The following is a 22,453-nucleotide window of genomic DNA, read 5'->3' on the forward strand; positions in this document are numbered from 1 at the left end:
TTGAGATAAGCCAAAAGCTAAGATGTTTTTTTTTTATACTACGTCGGTGGCAAACAAGCATACGGTCCGCCTGAAAAAGAAAAAGCGATCACCGTAACCTATGGACGCCTGAAACTCAAGAAGTGTCACATGCGCATTGCCAACCCATTAGAAACTTGTACACTGCTGTGTTAAGTACACATGCAGTAAAAAGGAGTGTACAAGTTCCAAGGAGGGTTCGGGTTGCCGACGACTCAAATCAGTGTTAAGTACACATGCAGTAAAAAGGAGTGTACAAGTTCCAAGGAGGGTTCGGGTTGCCGACGACTCAAATCAAAGGACAATAGACGGAACAAATTAGTTCCGTAGGTCCTTCCGTCACCAGCACACCGCACCCTCGTTGAGCTCTGGCAGCCTTACTCACCGGCTGGAACACAACACTATGAGTAGGGTCTAGTGCTATTTGGCTCCGGTCTTCTGTAAGGCGGAGGTACTTCCCCAGTTGGGCACTGCTCTAGATTCGAGCGAGATGATATCCGCTGTGCAATGCCCTACCGCACAAAGCGGAATATCATTCGCTATGCCCTACCTCCTACAGGATGTGGATTGTGGAGTATGTGGTGGTTAGACTGGGTTACCTTGATGGTGCTGCGAGGTGGGCTGCTGGTGCTGGAAGCTGGCGTACATGCCCTGCTGCGCCGCCACGGACACGTGCCCGCTGCCGGACCCGCTCACCTGCATGTGCTGAGCCGCGGACACCTGCCACAGAACACACTACATTTGAGCATTTCTTTTTTTTTTTGCCATAAAAAAATTTGATTGTTTTAGGGAATTTTAGGTCAATTGTACTCAGAATCACGAGTACTTTCAATCTCACTGGGAGACAAAAAGCGTCTCAGAATTTCCATGCATTTTTGTTACCTTCCTCTTTTGTTACCCCGTACAACATGTACCGAAAATGGTAACAAAATAAGAAAAAATCGTATGGGACAATTTTTTTAACTACTAGGATATTATATTATGTACATATAATAGCATTTTATGTACATAATTCTTAGTAGAAATAGCATTTTTTTTTCAAAAATATCACACTTCATAAAAGTGGCAAAAAAAAAGAAATATTCATTTTAGTAGAGCGGCGAGAGGGTCTCGGAAAAAGTTGAAGTGACTGGAGAGTATACTGCTGACAAGTGGTATCGTTGTGATCGGTAGACTTTACTGAATACGAAATAATGACTTGTCGCATTCTCAGACTGTGGGGGGGTTAACTATGACGTCACAAAGATCGCGGTCCCGGGTTTCAATTTTTTGCCAATTTGTCTAGAAGATAATAAATGAGCAAACTACAACCACATACCTGTAGGCGGGGAGTACCGCTTGACACGCGTTCCCATACATTCGGCGTCTACCAAATTACACCTCGCGCAAAATTCGTTTCAAGCAGATATACCTCTAATCTTATTCATCGTAACCTATCAATATTGATATCATTTGAAAGCACAATTAAAGTACTTTAAAAAACAATGTCAATAATTTTTTTTAAATCAATAATCGCCAGTCTGTGGTGGTTACAAAGGAAAAGGTTTCCTAGGTTTGATACCCTAGACGAGTTTAAAAGGGGAGGTAAAGGTGACATATGGGTTTTTCTCTGGCCTAAAAGCTACACAGAGGGTCAGGGGAGAAAAAACTAGGGTTTAAGTTTAGTTTTAAGTTATTTTTTCCTTTATTTGTTGATTTTATTGTGTTTAATTTTTTTGTAATTTTATCAAGAATACACGTTGGTTTCTTTTGCTAAAAGTTGCCTTTTTTATGAGAAATGTTATGAATTTTATGGCTTTTTCCGATAGAGACTAAAATTAACTTTCAAATAAGGCCACATAGTCATAGTTTTACTTATATAATATTAAGGGTATGACTATGTATCAGTAGGCCACATAGTCATACTTTTACTTAATATCTGGGCAACCGAGCTTCGCTCGGTTCTGTTTCGTATCCTTGACATGTGTCGCCATCTAGTTCAAAAATGAATAGTACCTACATCGAGCGTAAGAATTCTCAGCCTTAACAACACAACTACTCCACACGAGATGGCGCGCATTTCGCCACAAAAACTCAAATAGTGTATTTTCTATACGTTTTAGCCTTGACCTGTGTCGCCATCTAGTGTTTGCAATAAATAGTACTTACATCGACCGAAAGAATTCTGTCTTAACAGTACAACTACTGCACACGAGATGGCGCGCGAAGAAAAACGCATGAAAACTCGAAAATTCGCGTTTTCCGGGACCTAAGGATAAGTTAGACCGATTTTTCACCCCAAAAACCCCCACATAACAAATTTCTGCGAAATCGTTAGAGCGGTTTCCGAGATCGTCAGTGTAAATAAATATATATATAAATAAATAAATAAATAAATAAATAAATAAATAAATAAATAAATAAATAAATAAATAAATATACAAGAATTGCTCGTTTAAAAGTATAAGATATAATAATTATTAAGGGTATGACTATGTATCAGTATGACTATGTGGCCTTATTTGAAAGTTAATTTTAGTCTCTATCGGAAAATGCCATGAAATTCATAACATTTCTCATAAAAAAGGGAATTTTCAGCAAAAGAAACCAATGTGTATCCTTGATAAAATTACAAAAAAATTAAACACAATAAAATCAACAAATAAAAGAAAAAATAACTTAAAACTAAACTTAAACCCTAGTTTTTTTCTCCCCTGACCCTCTGTATAGCTTTTAGGCCAGAGAACAACCCATATGTCACCTTTACCTCCCCTTTTAAACTCGTCTAGGGTATCAAACCTAGGAAACCAGTCAAATTGCATACCCACTTTTTTCCTTTGTAACCACCGCAGACTGGCGATTATTGATTTTAAGAAAATGATTGACATTGTTTCTTAAAGTACTTTAATTGTACTTTCAAAAGATACCAATATTGATAGGTTACGATGAATAAGATTAGAGGTATATCTGCTTGAAACGAATTTTGCGCGAGGTGTAATTTGGTAGACGCCGAATGTATGGGAACGCGTGTCAAGCGGTACTCCCCGCCTACAGGTATGTGGTTGTAGTTTGCTTATTTATTATCCGATCGTAGAAATTTAAAAAGCAACAGATAGCTTAATAATGTAGTTAAATGATTTATATAACATATTTTTTAGCTAAGTGGCCGTTTTTATTGCCTTTTTGAGTCACAAAAATCAAAAAAGAGAGTAAAAAAAAAGTATTTTTTGCATTATTATTAATTAAAAAATAACTAACAAAACTATACTTTTCACATATAATAAATCTTAATCAGCATGTTATACGCTTTCATTTATATTAGCGCGATAGTCACTCATCAAATAAAACTATGGAAACGGATTATAAATTATAACGGGTGACCCGTTGGCTACGATGTAAAGTGTTCGAAGCGTCGGGTCGGGATGTATTGTAAATTCATCATAGGTGATATAATTCTGTTTCCATACTTTTATTTCATGACAATATTCATTAATCGGCTAATTAGGTTTATATTTAACCTTAAATTACTCGGAAATACAACTACAAAAATCAGCTAATGATACGTAACATTCTACCTGTATCAATATATGTAGAATTGGCTTTTGGCTTCCATAAATAGAGATATATTTGCACTTGTATTGAGCATTTCGTATTCCGCAAGTCAACAACCATGGTGCCTAATTGCCTATATTATTTGCCCGTAAAATTACAAAAAATTTGATAAAGTTAAAATACAATACTTAAACACATAGAAGATAAGATGATTCTATCACCTTATGTCGAGAAAGATTGACCATTGGATTAAAGGATGTTACGCGTATTTAAAAACATTAAATTCAGACAGCACTGACAGCACACACAACACAATACTCTCAAAACAAAATTAACAATCAGTAACCTCATTTGAATTGAGACAAAGAGCACAACCTATACATGTAGGTATCAATTGCGTAGGTAAGTAAGTATTGGACATTTAATGTTTTCACCGAAATCAATCAGGTCATTTTGTGTCAATCCCCGGTTAATATTTAGCATTTTATTGCTTTGTACAACTTTGGCAAAAATCTGATGTTACGCTTACGAGTAATATTGAATATTGCACGGCAGTAAGGGCTGGGAATATTTCGTCATTTATAATTATACAACATTGATTGAGAGTTGAGACATTCGGATTACAGCAAGATGCTAACGTTCGATATGTGAAATAATAAGCGCTAGATATGATCACTATCAAGCGGATGTCACTATATGTAATTCACTTCATTTTACCATTTTACATTTCACCTATCTAAAGCTAATTTCTGGTGTAAAGTTAGAATCTTGCCCAGCTACTAATTAACACGCACATAAAAATACTCCGTGCTTCAATTAAGTTTCCAACAATAGCCGGTTTTCGACTATGACCATTCGTCGCGTATGTGTGTGTATTAAAAACAACTAATAATTGATTTACGCTTTACTATTGTTTCAATATTACTCAAAGTGTTTTCTTTTTAACAAACCGCTGGAATATGAGGTTGATTAGTTGATTACGTTATACATAGAAGTACATAAAGATTTAACATATTTACGAAATGTCCTATCACAAATTTAACCTTCTCTCTACAAACTTAACACTTAAACGGACACGGATAAGAATTCCAAACTTTACCAGTATCTTTACCTAGAATATAGATAACAGACGTAGGAGATAACGATGAATCGGCAAATAAATTCCGCCACAGTGACGTAATATGTAAATATATACGTAGTATAATATAGGTATACAATTACATTCCATACTATACAGGGTGCCCGGTAATTAATGGACAACCTTTTATCCACCAAGAGGGCACCTTATACTGGTCCAGAAAATCGACTTTAAGGTTTAGTAAAAGTCGCCTGGTTTTCGAGATTTTCACAATTTTTAAAATTTTAATACTACCTAAAATTTTAAAAAGTGTGAAAATCTCGAAAACCAGGCGACTTTTACTAAACCTAAAAGTCGATTTTCTGGACCAGTATAAGGTATGCCCTCTTGGTGGTTATGTCCATTAATTACCGGGCACCCGGTATATTGATTGATACCATTAGATTAAAGTTATAGCGCTCGTAATACAAAAATAATATTTCGGCTTTTTTCTACAGATTTTCGTCTTCGAGTGCCGAAAGTTTAGTTTGGGTTTTATACCGATCAGAGTTAGTTAGTTATTCTGTATATTTTTTACATGTAAAATGGTGCAATAAAGAATATTTACTTACTTAGGTACTTACTTACTTACCATACTTTTTAGGGTTCCGTAGTCAACTTACTTATGTTTCGCCATGTCTGTCTGTCCGTCCGTCCGTCCGTCCGTCCGCGGATAATCTCAGTAACCGTTAGCACTAGAAAGCTGAAATTTGGTACCAATATGTATTTAAATCACGCCGACAAAGTGCAAAAATAAAAAATGGAAAAAAATGTTTTATTTACCCCCTACATGTAAAGTGGGGGCTGATATTTTTTTTCATTCTAAACCCAACGTGTGATATATTGTTGGATAGGTATTTTAAAATGAATAGGGTTTACTAAGATCGTTTTTTGATAATATTAATACGGAAATAATCGCTCCTAAAGAAAAAAAAAGTGCGTCCCCCCCCTCTAACTTTTGAACCATATGTTTAAAAAATATGAAAAAAATCACAAAAGTAGAACTTTATAAAGACTTTCTAGGAAAATTGTTTTTTGATAGGTTCATAGTTTTTGAGAAAAATACGGAAAACTACGGAACCCTACACTGAGCTTGCTGTTTTATTCCATATTGAATTGTGTGTGCGACTTGCTGTAAACTAGTTATTGAACTAGTTAAGATTATAATATTGTAATTTAATCAGCGGTTGGATCTACTCAAAACAATAAATAAATAATCTTAAACGTTCGGCTTGTTATACAGTAAACATTTATGTCGGAGTAATTGAATGACGCATTAAAATGTAGATGGACTATGGATTGTAGATCACAGGTGTGACAGATTGGCTGTGCGTCGACAGGCGGTGATGCGCCCAGCGACACGGGAAACCTGTTCTGTCTCCCCGCTCCCCAGCACCCGCGATTTTTGTTACTCTACGCCGGCCGAGGTAGAAGCGGAGCATTGTGAAGCCAGACAACCTAACGGCACCTTATCTGATCACACATCGCTTGAAATGACCCGAGGATTGCAATCACTCGGCAGGTAAGGATCGCTCCCGTGTGAAACGAAAGAGACCGGTTTCAAATACATACGATTATTTTATTGAATGACTTGAGTTGAGTACGATACAGCGCTCTCGAATTTATATGTTTAATTGATATTAAATGTAAAAAAAAAAACAAAGCAATGAATTCTGTGTGAGGCTCTATCAGGATCTAGTATTGGTTACATTTGCATGTTTAATGTTTGAATAATTAGTAGGTATATTTAATGTCAATATGGAAGTAAAATAATGTCAAACAAGTAAGATAGATTAGATTATGTTATAATAACCTGCATGAATGTTTCTTAAGGGATTTTTCACTGACATTTTATTAATTATTATTTGATATAAATTATATAAATTTTTGATAAGATCATGATTGCCATTCAAAAGTGCGTGATTACGAAATATTGAATGTAAATAAGTTTGTTTACTTCACATTATTACCATATTTATAAGGTTGGGGTAGTAGGTATAGGTTTTGTTATGAGTATACATAGTAATATCGAAGGCACATAGTGTTTTTCACGAACCGGTATGACAAAGAAATCGATATAGTGAAATAAAAATGCCAGCATGGATGCCTAATAGAGATATAAGATGACATGAACCAGCCGGCGTATCATGCTGCCAATTTTATCACTTATCCACGTGGATAAGACATCTGTCACTCTCACACTGACATACTTGCTGAAGCGTGACGGATGCTTTATCCACGTGGATAAGTGATAAAATTGGCAGCGTGATACGCCGGCAGCTCTGTGCCGTTCTTACGATTACGATTTTAGTTTATAACAATAACGTTGTACAAAAAGTAGTACCTAAGTGTAAGTAGGTACCTAGTACTTGTCTTTTTTGTGTGTCTAGAATCCATCGCAATAAAAATCTATTACTATTAATGTGTAATCGGTACTTACCGATATAGTGTGAAATAAAAATAGCCATGAGTGTTGTGTTGTAAGGTCGGTAGGGTAGGGGTCTCGCAGGAAATCGACCGCCCTCGGGAGCCGCCCGCCCATGACATTTGAACGCGCAGCGATGCAGATCTCATTTACTAGATAGCTGTTATTTACTGACATTTACGGTAATTTCAACTTACACTGGTGACATATGAGAATGATCTAGTGTGTCTCAAATCTCAATCAACTCTCGATTGCGCCAATACATGTACGGACAAATAAGGCGATAAATACAATAACTGTTAGATGGCCCGATGATAACAGTTCCGATTGGTCTGCAAGGTTATTTCAGGAGAATTTGGTCACAATTTATTTTATAGGTATTATATGGAAATCGCATGACATTTCAATTTTGAACGCAAACCGATGAAGTTCTTATTAACAAATTATTTGTTCATTTTGGTACTGAACTTATATTAATAACGGGCTTTTGCGTTACATTAACGACCTTCAGGTCTGAAGTTGACCATAAAGTTAACATTTTTTGAAGAACACTGTAAAACAATTGCAATTTCTATTGTGTGATATCGACCGCCACCAAGACTTCGCCCACGTACGACATTTAAACGCGACGATTGGAGCAGATTTCATTACCTGTTCATGTTTTACTGAATCTATAGGTAGCGAGGTATTTTATGAAATAAGAAAGTCAATACAAAAACAACAGACGAGCTACTTATGTCCAACAATGGCAGCAATGTGTGCACCGCTAATATTCTGTCAAGGCCTAAGGGAATGACTCTAAAATAAAAATACAAGATGTAGTGCGAAAAGCTTTTCCTTCGTATGTTTACGGAAACCAAGGAGGATCGAGTATTATAGAGAGTTACTGTCAAAAAAGAATAAAAAATACGGCGATTTTAATAATCACAGTGCATAGACTGCCATCTTTTGTTCTCGACACTGGTGTAAAACATAGACTGCCATCTCTCGACACCACAGTTTTGACAATTTGGCACATATGCTTAGCTTGATATGTGACGGAGTTACATATGATTATGTCTTTGCGGAAACGAACGAACGACGCGACGTGTCATGCTATTTCAGACAGTGTCAGTACAAAACGTAAAACGAAGTGTCTGAATTAGCATGACAAATACGAACGTTTCCGGAAAATATGGAAAACCTTTTCGCACTACATCTGTAGCTATACTCAGAAAAAGTGTAATATTGGAGTACTTAAAATTGAATAGTTTTAGAGAGCGTCGATATCTAGTATAGCAAGACCACGGAAGTATCGACCAGGCTACGTTAGGACGGCTCGCACGATATTCTGCCCTGCTGATAATATTGCAGTGCATGCTAGGTATATGCTTCATTCGTGTAACAACTAGATTTTCCTTGTAGAGTTAGAAGTAGGACTTAATTAAATTTAATTAATTTTTGAATACTTAGATGGCAACAACCCCGGCTGCCTACGTGTATCGAGCTACGCCCACGCCAGGACCGAGAACGCCAACGCACCCGCCCGCCCGGTAGACCCCGAGTCAATGCGTGGCCAACCCTTCATATTGAACTTTTCTCGTGTGCTAATAGTACTAATACTAATATACACGGTGAAATAAAAAGGACCGTTCAGAATTTGCATGACTTTTGAGGTCACAATGAACAAGACTTATATTAAGGCACTGGTCCCACCGCGAGCTAGTACGAGCTATCGGCTATAAAAACGAACAAAGATGACACTCCTGTGTAAATAAAAGAGACACGGCAATGTTTATAGTTACTCGCCCAGCGGTGAACTATCAATATCTTTTGTTCGTTTTTATAGCCGATAGCTCATAGCTTACTAGCTCGCGGTGGGACCAATGCCTATTATGAGACTAATGAGACCAATGCTGAAAACGCAAAAAAATGCCTGTTTCATACATTTCGACTGTCATGATGCCGCTCATTTCTATGGAACGGCCAAATTTTTTTCGCGATTTCAGCATTGGTCTCATAATAAAAGTTGTTCATTATGACCTCAAAAGTCACTATGCAAAGTTTTAACGGTTTTTATTTCACCCTGTATATACCTGTATAAATAAATATTATAGACCTTTTTATTTTTACACAGATTGACTGAGCATATTATGTTGAATATCAACGGTAAAGAAAGAAGAGCAAACCTTTGCTTGCGGTAAGCAAAGGTTTGCTCTTCTTTCTCAACCAATCGTCATTTTCTGTAATGGTTTTACGGTAAAAGATTGTCCTTCTATTTCGCGAACAAAATTTATGAAGATAAGAAAAAAAAAATGTTTATTACGACTTCTTTTTAAAAAGTTGTTTGTAAAAAAAGGTCAACGCCTGAAACCAAACAACTAAAGGGTTTTTAACTTTGTGTTAATAGAAGAACCCAAAATATTTGTTTCGCAGAAAAATGTTTCTAAGATATGATTTTCAAATAAGATCCTAGAACTAGGCTACGATCCAACAGTTAGGTATATGTATAAAGTGCCAACGAATAAGAGATGAATTACAGGATCATCCTTAATAGTTAAAGATGTTAAATTCAAGTTATTACTTAAATAAAAGTGTAATGTAAAGTCAATAACCCTGTAAAGCCGTCAGGAGCGGAGATAAGAGCGGGGGCGGCGGCGCGCGATGACACTAGGAGGCGAGTTAGAACAAAAAGTGCGTGCGTACTCCCGTCCCAATTGCTTCCTGCATTGCACACGTGTTCACTCCACACATGCCGAGAGCGACACGACGGAACATTATTCCGATATGCCGCTACAAGTCTATCACCAAGGCCGCGTAACAACTATGTATTAATAAAATTATACTTTAACTTACTATTCAGACTTCTCAGTTGGCGGCAGCGCAAAAAAACTTAAAATCAACTTATTAGACTACAAAATATGATTCATCGGGATCAAGAATTTGATTTATTTATATTTTGTAATGTATTGCAAGTAGTCGGTAAGATCAATATGGGAAATGTGTTTTATGTTTCATGTGGTATACTGTACTGGTGACTCTATTACTACTTTACTTATATACATCTTTATAGATTGTGAACTTGATATTGAGAGTAACACACATACAATCACGCCTGTATCCCATAAAGGGGTAGGCAGAGCACATGAACTACTCAAGTTTCAGTGCCACTCTTGGCAAAAAAGGGTTGAAAGAAAACGAAAATTGTGACATTGCAGTGACAGGTTGCCAGCCTCTCGCCTACGCCACAGTTTAACCCGTATCCCACAGTCGACTTCTACGACACCCACGGGAAGAAAGGGGGTGGTGAAATTCTTAACCCGTCACCACACGGGCAACAGATTGAAAGTAACAGATTCGAAATTATTAGTTTTTGTGCTGATTGCATTGTGCACTCGAAAACAGTTTTTTTTTAAACCATTAAGCTATTCACGAACTTCTGTAAGAAATACTGTGTCTATCTCTATACTTTCTATGTAAGTACTCAATTTCTAACATGTTTTTATTGTTATAATGAGTTAATGAGGCACTCGTCTAATCTGTTGGTCACTATGAACTGCTTTCCGAAGTGGTGTTGGCCGTAAATAGGACAATGGTAATGGAACTTGAACTCTGAAGGGGCTCGCTCGGAAGACAAACATGTGGGCACCACACATCTGCGCGCAGCACATCGCAACTATACAATAACAATTACACCTGCTGCTTTATCGCGCTCATCGCATTTCGACGACAATGTTGCCAATTGTTATATCAGTAGTTTTGCAATTTTAATCATATATTTGTTTTCTTTATTTTGGTATGTACTACGAGTTATTACAGAAAAATTACATTGAAAAATTTTACATTTTCAGACCAATATTGCTTTTATGAGATGTTTTTTTTACCCGTCATTTTCGAAATTATCGAAGCAAAGTAAGTACCTAAATATGAAAATTAAATTAATTAATACTTTTTACTATACACATTGGAAATGGTATCAGATGCGCTTATGTTAAGCGGAATGTTACTCAGCTGTCGCAGTTATACATTCATCTCATGACATGAGTCATGACGACTACGTCGAGATTAAATCGGTGCCCTAATCTTTGTAGTAGTCCTAATTAATGCACAGCATCGCGGGAACAAACGTATCAATTGTATATGTATAGCGACTATAGGAGTACCTATATGTTAGTCGCCTATCGTAAATCTAGCAGAGTACGTAGCCAATTGCACAAACGCTTATGATAACATCGCTATTTCTATCGCCTTATTGGCGCGACAGAGCCAGACTGCGCTTCGATCGGCGTCTAGCGTCAACGATTGTCATTCATTCGGCTAGGCCGGCAGATCACATTTCTAATGTTCCTGTCTAATGTTTTGACGGTAGTCATATATTAAACCATTAGGTTATTTTATTATCCTAGGTTTCTGACGTTGCTTCAGATGCCCGAAAGACAAACTGCTCAGTAAATACCTTAATAGGCTCTGTTAACTCAGGGAACGAGAAAATAATTTTCATACAAATTTCATAACGATCTTCCGGAACTTGCAATCGGCCGACGACATTATAGGCACTGGTCCCACTGCGAGCTAGTAAGCTATGAGCTATCGGCTATAAAAACGAACAAAAGATAATCACTCCCGTGTAAATAAAAGAGACACGGCGATGTTTATAGTTACTCGCCCAGCGGTGAGCTATCAATATCGCTGTGTCTCTTTTATTCGCACGGGGGTGCTTATCTTTTGTTCGTTTTTATAGCCGATAGCTCATAGCTTACTAGCTCCCGGTGGGACCAGTGCCTTATATGAGGACATTGTGTAGCCTAGCCATAGTCACGTGATGGAATCGGAAGATCGCGTAGAATTGTAGCCCAATTAGGACGCTGTCTAAGAAGAGCGCGATGCATTAACAGTAACAAACAAATTGATTTCTAATCGCATTGGCTTCAGCTGTTGCGGCCTACTTAATATTAATTTGATCCTTATCGCGCTAAATTTAGTGTCCAATTTAGATTCATTTGAAATATCAATAATATATATAGCTATCGTTAATGTTAATTATATTGTGCGCTTTAATTTTAATGCGAAGTCGAACATAACGTTTATACAAATCGGTGATCATCGAATTTAAATCAATATATTAAAGTTTTTTTTTAAGTTGAAGTTATCAGAGAAACAGAGGTTAGGGCGGCGGCACGGCGGGAGCCCGATGCCTCGCGCCGCGCCCGGCGCGCGCACGCCTGCCCGGTCGATACCACACCAGACTCCCATGTTTTTTATGTCCTTTCACGTCACGAAATACCCAATAAAGAAGACTTCAAATTACTTTAACCACCTAGGGACCTGTTTCATATAGAAAATTACTCTTACTGGCCATTTAATACTAAATTAACGACGTCCAGCCAAATTACTACTGCAAAAAAGGGATAAAAATTTTGGCGCGTAAACGGCACGCTTTTAACATTTTCCGGTGTATTTTAAACAATTGGGGTAATTCTCTCGTCTCGCACACAGCATAATGGGCTCATAAGTACTGGAATGCTATTTAGTTCGATAATATTGTGGCACCGAGCGATTTGGCTTCAATTGGCCGCTCTCGCCGTTTACTCCTCGGTCATTGTGCATAATGTGCATATTGCTAATCTGCATTTCAAATTGAAACGAAAGCCATTGTGCTTGTCTGTGGAAAAGACGTATACCTATTGGCTTGGTTGTATACTGAATGTATGTTGTAAATTTTAAAAATAGTTGATGAATTGAACATTATTAGGATACCGTTGAGTAGCCAATCTTCTGGGAGATCTGGGAGCATAAGCAACCAAACATTGTCACATTTAATAAATTGGAAGAAATAATAGTTTATGTTGGTCCTAGTTAATTCTGCAGCGAAATCAGAGCAGGATGTATTAGAAAAGTCAAATGTTATATGCAATGACATTGCAAATAACTGTTCCACGTTCTGTGCTAGGTACTAAACACACTGCAGCGGAGTTAACTCTATTTGTACGCGGCTTCCGTGTAGAAATCGGGAAAGTTGTACAACCCACTGTCATTTTGCTATCCGTTTAAATATAACGAAGTAGAATTTGTGACGTACCTGAAGATTATGATGAGGCTGCGAGAGATGCAGCTGCTGATGCTGCGACATGTGCAGGTGTTCGAGCGAAGGCCTGGGACGGTAGGGGCCGGTGCCGGGCCCGGCGCTGGGGCCGCCGGCCGGGCCGTAGCCGCGGTAGCGCCAGTCGCCGCCCGCCGCCTGCTGGTGCTGCTCCGCCATGTGCTTCAGCGTCTGCGCGGCGGGCGACATCTCGCCACTCGTGCCGCCGTACCGCGGCGCGGGCTCGCCCTCCGGAGGCTCCATGCCGCCTAGCCCGTTGAACCTGCTTCCGTCCAGATCGAAATCTTTCATAAACTCTGGGTACTCCGCTATTTCGGTAATGAGATCTTCGAAAGTATCGTCGCCGTCGTCTTCGCCGATCAGCTCGGCCAGCCCGGGGAACGCGGAGGCGGCGTCGCGCTCCAGGGCAGCAGCGCATTCGTCCAGGCCGACGAATTCGTCCTCGGCGACTTCAGACTTGCACTCGGCCTTGCACTCGCGGTCGCAGTCGAGCGGCGTGGGCACGCGCGGCGGGGCTTGCGGGGGCGGCGAGTTGGACGTCTTGACGGCGTTGGCGAGAGCCTTGACCGTCACGTTGGTGGAGATCTGCTGCGGCTGCGAGTCGGCGGCGGAGGTGGTGAACTCGAGCTGCTGTACGATCTCCACCGAGAACTTGGTGAGCGCCTCGCCGGCGCCGCCGATGCCCCCGCATTGCAGCTTCGCCGGCGGTTCGTAATCGCCGCAACCAAATTTTTGTTGCTGTAACAAAAGACACTGTGTTAATAGATAAACTTGTGCCACCTATTAAAACACAATATTGAATACTATAATTAGAATCCGACCAGCGGTCGTTGGGTCAACTGTGTGAAACTTGTCAAAAGAAATTTTCGCGGGTTATCCTTAGATCCCAATAAACATTTAAAAACATCAATAAAGACATACATATTGTTTTTTTTTTAATGGGTTCTGTAGGTAACTAAAGCAAAAGATAAAATGGTAGTGAACATAATTGCATGATTTAATGATTTCTGTCCTCACTATCAAACTTTACGCTTTCAGACTACGAATGTTGGATTTCACAATTCAGTGTCGTAGTAATACATTGACGCGGGAATGACGATTCCTATAAGAGAAAACTAGATAATGTATTATTTTTTCATTCACTTTATTTATATGCTCAAATGGTGGTAATAATAAACAAGCGCACAGTCTTGAGTGCAAGCAATATCAATATGTATATCAGATATCAGACCTGCTAGCATGAGCTGCATTCTCGTGCGTACCTCTAGTTCGAATTTAAGAATGGACTCACACGCGAGAACGCAGCTCATCTCATGGGAGGCGGTCTGATCTTACTCGTAAATAAGACTTCAAAGCGATTTGCTTTTTACTATATCACCAGGCGCATATCCGTACTATCCGTCTTATAAACGCAACTCGGAACACATACATTAAAATCAATTGTGCGGAGTGAGAAGAATATAGGGCCCTATACATACCACCAGAATTTTTCTCTTTAGCACGGTATTTTACATCATAGGTACATAAATAGGTAGATATCTACTTATGTTCACAACGAAATGAGTAATACGTAGAGAGTCGTTGTGCTGGAAGGTACTTTCAATCTCTGCGCTACATGTGGGCCTAAGCAACCGCAAACAATGTGCAGCGGGACCTTGGCGGATTAATCACGTGCGCACACATCGCAGTACTCCATACCTATACTCGTGCACAATGTAAAATATCTAGCCGCACCGCATCTGCAACTGTAAACACTGCGTTCACAACAAAACATTCATATATTATAACGTAACTATATTATTGGGACATCAACTCGACAATTGTCAGACTCTTGCAGACGATTCTAATAATGCACTCAAACTCAACATGTGTATAAAATATGATATTGTATGATTTGGCAGAGTATTGTCGCTGTATACTTAAAGAGTTTATTATAATGAACTTAGCTTTAGCTCCGCGATTAGAAATATGTATCAAAAAGGGGTCATTTTTAGCGTTCCGTACCAAAAAGGTACAAAAGGAACCCTTATGGTGCCGCTCTCTCCGTCTGTCTGTCTGTCTGTCACATTATTAAATATCTCAAGAACTACTTATGCTATTTTTTAATGTTTACACCAATTAGTTTCTGCCGCAACAAGCTGATGACGCTTTATTTTTAAAAACACAATGACGTCTAATCTAAGAACTTCTGAATAGCGATGTCAGGGGCCGAGCATATACAAACTCTTGCTTTTTTAGGGTTCCGTAGTCAACTAGGAACCCTTATAGTTTCGCCATGTCTGTCTGTCCGTCCGTCCGTCCGTCCGTCCGTCCGTCCGTCCGTCCGTCCGTCCGTCCGTCCGTCCGTCCGTCCGCGGATAATCTCAGTAACCGTAAGCACTAGAAAGCTGAAATTTGGTACCAATATGTATTTCAATCACGCCAACAAAGTGCAAAAATAAAAAATGGAAAAAAATGTTTTATTAGGGTACCCCCCCTACATGTAAAGTGGGGGCTGATATTTTTTTTCATTCCAACCCCAACGTGTGATATATTGTTGGATAGGTATTTAAAAATGAATAAGGGTTTACTAAGATCGTTTTTTGATAATATTAATATTTTCGGAAATAATCGCTCCTAAAGGAAAAAAAAGTGCGTCCCCCCCCCTCTAACTTTTGAACCATATGTTTCAAAAATATGAAAAAAATCACAAAAGTAGAACTTTATAAAGACTTTCTAGGAAAATTGTTTTGAACTTGATAGCTTCAGTAGTTTTTGAGAAAAATACGAAAAACTACGGAACCCTACACTGAGCGTGGCCCGACACGCTCTTGGCCGGTTTTTTATACCTACATACTCCACTACTGGAGGCAGAGCTCTTCTTTTTAGTGAAGTATCAGCCATAAAATAGAGTATCAGCGTCCCTAGTATCAGCCACATCAGTTCTATGACAATCCAATTAAAGAAAAGAAAATGGCACCTCCAGCAGAGGTCATTTCGTACAATCACGATAAGATGCAGGATCTTACCGCATCCTGTCCAGTATGCTCATGGTATGATTAAATGGCCAATGCCAAGCAGCAGGCAATAATTTATATAAGCGACCCATTCCTGACAGGAAATTCCGTACAGGGGGCCGATTTTTGAATCTCGGCCATTCGATTTCGTGAAATTCGTTAAATAATATCTCCACTACTAGCGATTTAAATTCTACTAACAGAATCAAAACCGAGTGGTCATTACCACTAGTTTTAAAATTACTAGCCGTCCTTTTTCTAAAATAGCATTACGTCGTTTTCTACAGACTTTCGAACGGCGAATTCGTGCGTTCGAAATTTAAAAATCGATCCCCTGGTTGAAGAGAGAGTAGGAAATCGAACTCATCCCCGGTAGCTCCCCTAGCGCATACTGTACTTGCGTATGCTACATATGTATAAGAATTATGTAATGTAAGTAAGCGTACTAACTTAGTTTGAAGCCTGCCATAGATTGCATACGCAATTGGGTTATGAACGTTACGGAGGTACCGCGCCGATAACAATTATGTTTACGTTACGTTGCCGGACATTGTTATCAAGTACTTACAAATTTATATTAGTAATAAAATTAATGCAAGATGTAGTTTGCTGCCAGCGTGAATAATTTATCTTTATCAAATCATTACTAATTGTGTCGTATCGAGTGTTAATGCGTATCTACTTAACTGCTAATGACAAAGGTTAGCAAATTATACGACTTGGGACGAACGGAAAAGGAAGTTAGAAAAACCGAACGCGGATCTGTGGTATATTAGTGTAGTAAGGCTTTAAGGTAAGGATAAGCATCTTACACTCAAGGCATAGTCTATTTTTTACTCATTCCGTAGTTCAATACCTAGAGCAAACACGAAACAAAATAGTGGTTTTATGGAGGACATTTTTGCCGGCGGGTGGCGACTTGGTAGCTCAGATGGAAGAGAACTGGGCTACCGATCCAGAGGTCGTGTCGTGGGATCAAGTCCTCCCAATACAGTAAATTTAGAATGTTTCTATGCTTAGCCATCGTTTGGTAACTTTTCTGTGCAATATAAAATTAATATATAAAATGGTGTCAGAGAGCAGATTCAGAAAATGGCGCGGAGGTCGTCGCGGTGAGCGGCGCGAGACAATGCGAGGCGTTCGGTTGTGAAACTCGCGCAGCTCACGTTTGCACAACCCGCGGACCGGCCCTAAGTACGCAAGCAACTACTAAGTCTGTCTATTGACAACACCATCAGTCTTAAATATGTTGGGGCGTAAAACCAAAAAATTAGAAGGAACTTTTGTTTCCGCCGCGCGATTCTTGCGACGGAAGACACCCGGGTTACCTCCGACGAGTCCAACGACCCAAAAAGATGAGTTTTATGAATTTGAAACTAATGTCAGTCTGTTTGGCTGTGGTATCGTATATATTATTACCCCCTTATTCATAAACGTACCTACACTAAAGTTATCAAGCCGATAAAGTTCGTTTGTCCCTTTCTATCACACCAATACGTCGGAAAGGGACAAACGAACTTTATCGGCTTGATAACTTTAGTGTACGTTTACGAATAAGTGGGTTAAGATGTACCGATTTCCGATATCCTAACATGAGGATACTATTTAAAAATATTTTAAGCGGGTTATCTACTGACGTATTAAGTCGATATAGCGTTCGACATGTTTCGATCCAATTTCGAGGACCTTTCTCAAGAGTAGCGACCCCGCCTTTACATGTCGAGAGCGCGACGCATACTGAGGATACTGTTACTGCGTTAGTTTCCATCCAGCGCTAACTAGAAGTGTCCCTTTAACGAAATGTGAATATTAAACCTTCTTTGACTCACTTCATGCAAATGATAGATGATAGGGATTGAAATATTGAATGAGTATTGTTTAGTAGAAGAAATCGTGGAGCGACGACTGATTGGACTAGACGAGTCATGCGGCAAGAAAAAACATTTCGACCTTCGCCAGGTAAAGTCGCAGTTGCTGCGAGATGCATACTTAATAATACAATCAATCAGCGGCAGCGGCGATGTTCCTTGAACAAAGTAAAATACATACATAAGTACATACAATCAGGCCTATATCCCATAAAGGGGTAGGCAGAGGCTATGAAACTACTCAAGTTTAAGTGCCAGTCTTGGCAAAAAATAAGGGGCTGCAAAAAAACGAAAATTGTGACATTGCAGTGACAGGTTGCCAGCCACTCGCCTACGTTGCAATTTAACATTGTATTCCATAGTCGACTTCTACGACACTCACGGGAAGAAAGGGAATGGTGAAATTCTTAACCTGGGGGCCGATTTTTGAGTCTCACGGCGTTCGAATTCAGAAAATTGTCACTGAAAATAATAGGCAATTCACCGTTTTCAACCGGTATTTTAGTGAAAGTGAGACTCAAAAATCGGCCCCCTGTCACCACACGGGTTCAAAACGGTGAGAATCGGATTATTATTATAGGCGTAGTAGGTTTGCGTAAGGCAAACACTGCTTTCTGTTCCATTTTGGCTATAGATTAGATGGATTGTGCATGCACACGAGTACAGCTATTGACATGTTGGGTACTCATCTGAAAGTACTGCGCACAAGTCCTTGGTCCTACCTAGCGAGTGTAATCGATACGTTGACTAGATCCTGTACCCGTATAAATAAAATACTAGACGCGCTTAATCGCCCATTACTCTGGATAAATTGCGTACTGGCTGGGAGTGCGTATTTCATTAAGTGACGTTATTAAAGTTACTCCATTTCATTTCGTTTGGTGCTTCACTGATTAACGACTTTGGAAGATTTAGCGGGGTATCTACTTCGATTTACACCACTTCCTGGTCCCGATGACTAGTTATATTTCATAATATTATCTAGTCTATCAATTAGGTAATTGATCAGTAGATTTAACAAAAAACGTAGAAATATTAACAGTAAATTGTAGTGATGATTGGGTAACAGCGAGCAGTATTTAGAAAGTCGGTTAAAGCGTGTTGGGGTAACGAACGAACGAGCAGACGAATCGTCTGCAGATCATATAAGAAATTACCGTCGTCAATGGACTCACCCCCTAATGAAAGTACAGTCTTCGCCCCAGAGCGTTGAAGTTTGTACGTTTGGCTAGATGCTTTGAAATTATAGCCGTAATCTGCTTTATGCACACAATTTTTGCTAGAACAACAAAAATCGTGAATCAACGTGATTAAATCAGACGCTACGCTAATTCTTCTATCATATGCACTATTCTTAATTTAAATATCTTCTTTAAGGTTCTAATGAAATAATTTCAATCGCAATACATTTTTTATCGCGTTAACGCAAATGTAATTACATTAGCAGTAGGAATCGAACGCGAACAGGACGGCTGGCCTCATGGGGTCAAGTCAATTGACGTTGTCGCATCCGGGCGGGCGGCGGGTCCGCGGCCGCGGCACGTGCTACTGCGCCATTGTTAATTACTAAGGTAGCCCGCACACGTGTCGCGCGTCTACTTAAACAATACAAACACCTAACTCACTATTGACATACCTTAATCCGTAAGCCATAAGGTTCTTGCAGGGTAGCTTTATGTGTGAACGCAGATCAAACTCCTCAACCAAAAGAACGGGCGTATGTTTTCCGTTCACTGCTCATAAGCCTTTTCAGTAACGCTATAAGCAAAGTTGTTTACGAGTAAAGATTCTCGGAACGTCATGTCAGAGATAATGACACAGCCAGGTAGCGCTGCGCAGGGTTAAGCTCGCAATTATATTTGTACAATGCAAAACAAGAATCACGTCAGGCTAAAAGTACATTCAAAGCAAATGATGTCCGGGAACAAAGTTCGAGAATAAGTAATTACATGGGGAACCAAGCATATAGGTACATATTTTTATCTTATTTAGATTTGATAAAGTTCGGCCGTGAAAGAGCAAAATAACAATTAATTCACCACATGCACGCTACTATGTATGCAGATCCCGCTGATGGCGGGCAGGTCGGGCTTGCGGTCGCTTTTCTTGGCCTGCCTTTTGGCCTTACCTTCGAGGACCCGCTACCGCAGCGCGATAGTCTTAATATTCTGCTGCCTGGAGGCGCCCGTGAATTATCAAAATTATAATAGACTCACCAGCTCACCACATGCATACTACTGTGCAGGTTCCCGCTGATGGCGGGCTGGTCGGGCTTGCGGTCAGTCTTCTGGGCCTGTCGCTTGGCCTTGCCCTCGAGGAACCGATTCTGCAGCACGCTAGTCTTACGATTCTGCTGCTTGTAGGCAGCCCGTAAAGGAGCAAAATAACAATTGACTCACCAGCTCACCACATGCACGCTACTGTGCAGGTTCCTGCTGATGGCGGGCTGGTCGGGCTTGCGGTCGCTCTTCTTGGCCTGTCGCTTGGCCTTACCTTCAAGGAACCGCTTCTGCAGCGCGCTAGTCTTAAGATTTTGCTGCTTGCAGGCGCCTGTGAAGGTGCAAAAGTTGCAATAGACTCACCACATGCACGCTACTGTGCAGATTCCCGCTGATGGCGGGCAGGTCGGGCTTGCGGTCGCTCTTCTTGGCCTGTCGCTTGGCCTTGCCCTCGAGGAACCGCTTCTGCAGCGCGCTGGTCTCGAGGTTCTGCTGCTCGCAGGCGCCCGTGAACGACTGGTCGAAGCGAGGGACGCACTCGTTCTGTCTCCGACGATACGCATCGATTCTTCGTCTGAAAACAATCACAAGATTAGAATACTTCTTTAGAACTTTCTACACTATTAAGTTCATATTGTTTAATGTATCAGGAAATATTTACACTTCATTTAACTTGTTTTATTATAGGTTCAAATCAAACTTAACTAAGCGCAGACTTTCCAGATGTTAAGTGAACGACATAACTGATAGAAATTCGACGTTAAAATGTGGCATCAAATGGTTGAATGAAAACTTAGTTCCGTCTAAGGTCCGACCGAGATCTCGGTCTCGGTCTCTGTCTCGGCATTCTCGGCCGAAAATCGGGCCGAGATCTCGGTCTCGGTTCTCGGCCAAAATCGGCCGAGATTCTCGGCCAGACCGAGACTGATTTTTATTTTACATAGTGAACTGTTAGCTTCTCTTCTTAGTCACCAATGGTCGCATTGCCTAGGTGGCGTGACATTTTTCGTGATTTCGATTAATTACGTATCCATATTTTAAGATTTTTTAAGGCTGTAACAATCAAATAAAAGGGTGTATTTTGATAGCGGGTCAGTAAGGTCAGCTATGAGATCTCGTGGTCCTACGCGAAAATGGTCTAAGGAGACCTTCCCTCGATTTCAAATTAATGAAACTTTTTTTTACTCCAATCGATCCCATTCCTATCCAGGATCAAAAGCTTGTATGGGACTAAAAAAATTCCGGCTAGAAAAGTTACAAATCGCGAAAAACTTTTCCCATAAAATTCATATATGAAAAAAATTAGAAAAGAAAAAAATAGGAGAATGGAATCGATTGGCATAAAAAAAACACAATGTGAAAAAAATATGTTTTCATCTATAATGGAACGTGTGGCGAATTGGAATTAAAATCATAAATACTCGTGACTACAGTCCTTTGGAGGCATATGCAAAAATCGTAAAAAATATTGCTACACTTTAAGTGGGTGTATTTTTTGTTCGCCTAAAACTATAAAATTTTGAAAATAATATCTTATATGTCATCTCTACTCTGAACACCAATAGGTGTAATGTAACACCAACTTTTGAACCTACCTAGAAATCGTGAATGTTTAGTAAAGGTTTTCAAGGAAAACTTTAGCAAACATGATTGATTGAGCGGTTTATGTGTTTTTTATAAAAGTCTAGTCGGTATTTTTTTATTTTTGCGTAAAATACGTGTTTTATCTTCTATTTCACTAATTCTCGGTCTCGGTCTCGGTCTCGGCCGAGAATGCCATTCATTCTCGGTCTCGGTCTCGTTCTCGGCCGAGACAAAAAAATCGTTCTCGGTCGGACCTTAGTTCCGTCTGACACTACAGAATAAGGTAGTAGGTAATATTGCCTACATATGTTTCTACAAGTTGTACTGGTGTAGTAGCTATAGCAAATCCAAAACCCCAGTATGTCGCTGTGCATAAATGGCTGTAATTTCTAACCGATGCTCAGTCAGCCGCGACAGAGCGGTCACCTTGAGCAAATGTTATTGCGAACTACGCCTGCTTCGTAAAAATCATTACTAACTAATCCGTTTATTCAGCCATCGTATTCTAAACTAATAGCTCCATCGTTTATGTTTATACTTGGAGTAACATGAGGCAACACAAGAAAAAAAATTGTTTATTTTGTAGCAATTAAAAATATTAAACAATACCTATGTT

General features: G+C 39.6%; 1 protein-coding gene across 1 annotated transcript in view; it reads right to left on the bottom strand.

Moving 5' to 3' along the window:
* LOC125229240 (neurogenic protein mastermind-like) overlaps positions 1-22,453 on the bottom strand; it is a 64,214-nt gene that overhangs the window by 13,189 nt on the left and 28,572 nt on the right. Inside the window, exons 2-4 of the mRNA XM_048134048.1 lie at positions 20,617-20,827; positions 13,150-13,908; positions 618-738 (exon numbers count right to left, since the gene is read on the bottom strand). Coding sequence (XP_047990005.1) covers positions 618-738; positions 13,150-13,908; positions 20,617-20,827 — 1,091 coding nt within the window. The remainder of the gene's footprint in view (positions 1-617; positions 739-13,149; positions 13,909-20,616; positions 20,828-22,453) is intronic.

The sequence above is a fragment of the Leguminivora glycinivorella genome, chromosome 8, assembly GCF_023078275.1.
Source record: "Leguminivora glycinivorella isolate SPB_JAAS2020 chromosome 8, LegGlyc_1.1, whole genome shotgun sequence".
NCBI lineage: Eukaryota > Metazoa > Arthropoda > Insecta > Lepidoptera > Tortricidae > Leguminivora > Leguminivora glycinivorella.